Source organism: Microtus ochrogaster, chromosome 10, assembly GCF_000317375.1.
Source record: "Microtus ochrogaster isolate Prairie Vole_2 chromosome 10, MicOch1.0, whole genome shotgun sequence".
Taxonomy (NCBI): Eukaryota; Metazoa; Chordata; class Mammalia; order Rodentia; family Cricetidae; genus Microtus; species Microtus ochrogaster.
Genome location: NC_022016.1, coordinates 74,067,828 through 74,070,900, shown reverse-complemented (window position 1 = coordinate 74,070,900; position 3,073 = coordinate 74,067,828). Strand labels below are relative to the sequence as shown.

Below are 3,073 nucleotides of genomic sequence, written 5' to 3'. Positions count from 1 at the left end.
GCCTTTCCTGGAACTACCTCTTGTAGACCAGGCTGGCCACAAACTCACAGAGATATACCTGCCTCTGCCTCCCCAGTGCTGGAATTAAAGTTGCCTGGCCTGGTGTCTAGTTTCTTGAGTTCTTTATATATATTGGAGATCAACCCTCTGTCCAATGTGGGATTGATGAATATCTTTTTTCATTCTGTAGGCTGCATTTTGTCTTATTGAACATTTATTGATTGTTTCTCTCAGTGTCTGTGCTCCTGGTGTTCTATTTAGGAAGTGGTATCTTGTGCCAATGTGTTCAAGGCTACTTCCCACTTTCTCTTTCATCAGGTTCAGTATAACTGGCTTTATGTTGAGGTCCTTGATCCACTTGGACTTGAGGGTTTTTTGTTTGTTTTTGTTTTGCCTTTTTTTTTTTTTCCGAGACAAGGTTTTTCTGCAGCTTTGGTACCTGTCCTGGAACCTAGCTCTTGTAGACCAGGCTGGCCTCTAATTCACAGAGATCCACCTGCCTCTGCCTTCCGAGTGCTGGGATTAAAGAAAGGCGTGTGCTACCACCGCCTGACTTTGGACTTGAGTTTTGTGTATGTTGACATCCAGTTATGACAGCACCGTTTGTTAGAGATATTTTCTCTTTTTCCCTTGTCCCCTTTTGCCTTCTTTGTCAGAAATCAGGTGTTCATATGTGCATGGATTAATGTCAGGGTCTTCAGTTTGATTCCATTGATCTACATGTCTGTTTTTATCCCAATACCAAGCTGTTTTTATTACTAAAGCTCTATAGTAGAGCTTGAGGTCAGGGTTGGTGATGCCTCCGGAAGTTCCTTTATTGTACAGGATTGTTTTAGCTATTCTGGGCTTTTTGTTTTTCCATATGAAGTTGAGTAATGTTCTTTGGTTTTGATTCTTGGCAGGAGGGCTGTGCTGAGGTTCTACACCGGGAAGCCTTGTTTTTCCCTTGTAATATCTTGTGATGAGGGAGGGCGTTGTACACACATAATTATCCCGCTCATCTAAATTTTCAAGTTATGGGTACATTTATTTGTGTCGTTTTCTAGTTTATTTAAGGGTTATAAACCAGTTGCTATCATAGTTATGTTGATAAGATTTCCTTAGTTTCCGCAGCAGAACTTCCTCCAGGTAAACATGTGTGTTCTTCCGTTCTCCTCGGAGCTCTCCTTGTTTTCTGGGGCCAGAGTCCCAGGCTCAACCTAGACTTTCCTGGGACCTGCCTTTCCTCCCAGGAGCCTCTCTGTTTTCAGTGGAGAAATAGTAGTTAGAAGCCAATGTCTTGGACCAGTTGTGTTCTCTTCCCCTTGGCTTAGCCCTCTTGCATCCTCTGGCAGCTAGACCAAGTTCCTCCTGAATCCCCGCTCGCCCAGACCCTGGGGGCTTTGACCTCAGATGGATAGAGATCTGTTCTTCTTCAGCGTCCCCTTAAACAGAAGGCATTTATTGGCTCTCATCAGCTAAGTACCCATCCCTGGTCCTGTCAATTAGGGGAACGGGACACTCTAATTGGCCAAGCTTGGATTGCAGACCAATCCCTCTTTGAAAAGGAGAATGGGTGGGGTTTTTACCTAATTGCTGGGAATAGGAACCTACAGGAAAGAAAGGGGCTCTTTCACCCAAAGTAAAGCAAGGGATCTGGGCTGAGAAAACAGCACTCAGCCACAGTAACAAGGGTCTCTCGAAGGGATAAGCCCTGAAGGACACAAACAGCCTGTTCTGGGCGGTACACGTTCTTTCTCTTATCCCGGAGGCCAGGAGAGGCCTTTGAGAGGTGTGGCAGGCAGGGTGAGGCCTGAAAACGAGATCCCTAGGGCATAGTGGCTGGAGTAGAGAAAACCACCTGACCAGAAGCTTGCCTGGAACTGGACAGAGGCCAGTCGAGACAGACCTGGGAATGGAGGAGAGCAGGGGAGATAAAGCTGGAGAGGTGGACAGGGAGACTGACCAGGCAGGGCCACAACACACGATCAATGACAAGGAGTTTCACTGAAGGCTTCAAGGGAGTCCACCGCAAGAGCTGATTTACATTTTCCAAGCTTTGTCGGTCTGGTGAGAGAGTGAGGAGTGGAGAGACCCACTGGGGAGGAGAGATGGGAAGATGGCTTCCTGGGTACACCATGCTCTACTTTTCCCTCTTTCACCGAATCTATGACCTGCAGGAACCTCTGAAGATGGGAAGGTCAACGTGCCAGAGGACAGAGACGATGGCAACAAAACAGCTCTGGTACGCTCAACTGTCGGTCCCTTCCCTCTGTCCCCTCCCTTCTCCTTCCCCCCTCCCATCCTGCCCTCCTTGCCCATCCTCTTTTTGGGTAGAGTCTTGCTGTTTAACCTTAGCTGGTCTGGAACTTGATATGTAGAACAGGTTGGCATCGAGCTTGTAGCAATCCTCCTGTCTCTGCCTCCTGAGTGGTGGGACACCAGGTACACGTCACCACACCCAGTCCTGGCTTGGCCCCGCCCACCCCTCTGCTCTATCTCTGCTCCCTCTAGGGAGCTCTGCGCTACCTGATGCGCTGACTGGTCACCAGCTCCTCTTGTTGCTCATCCACCCCCATTTCAGTTTCCTTTGCACCACTGTGACCAAAAGACCCGACAGAAACAGTTCAAGGGAGGGGGGGGAGGTTTATTTGGCTCACGGATTCAGAGGGTGTCAGTCATCCCAGGGGGAGGCGGGGCGGAGCAGTCGGTTTATGGCTGTGGGAGTGTGTGGCAGATACCGCACTTCTAGAAGACCAGGAAGCACCGATGGTGAGGCAGGAAGCAGACCATACCCCTAACACTGTTCCCTAGAGATTGACTTCTTCCATTCAGGCCGTGCAGCCTAAAGGATCCACAGTCTCTCCTTACAGCATTAGCAGCTGCAGACGGAGCATGTGGGAAACATTTCAGATTCAGACCCCAGCAGTCTCTCCCACTAAAGTCTTCCAAAGAAGGCCAGGAATCTATCTTTGTTTGTGTTACAACTGAGCCTTCAGGAGGCAGAGTAGTGCTTGGCAAGTAGGTTCTAAATAAAAGTCTTTTTTTTTTTTCGAGACAGGGTTTCTCTGTGGCTTTGGAGCCTGTCCTGGAA

General features: G+C 48.6%; 1 protein-coding gene across 1 annotated transcript in view; it reads left to right on the top strand.

Moving 5' to 3' along the window:
* Positions 1–3,073, top strand: part of Mroh7 (maestro heat like repeat family member 7) — a 55,666-nt gene that overhangs the window by 16,790 nt on the left and 35,803 nt on the right. Inside the window, exon 3 of the mRNA XM_026782290.1 lies at positions 2,160–2,224. Within this exon, the coding sequence (XP_026638091.1) occupies positions 2,160–2,224 (65 nt within the window). The remainder of the gene's footprint in view (positions 1–2,159; positions 2,225–3,073) is intronic.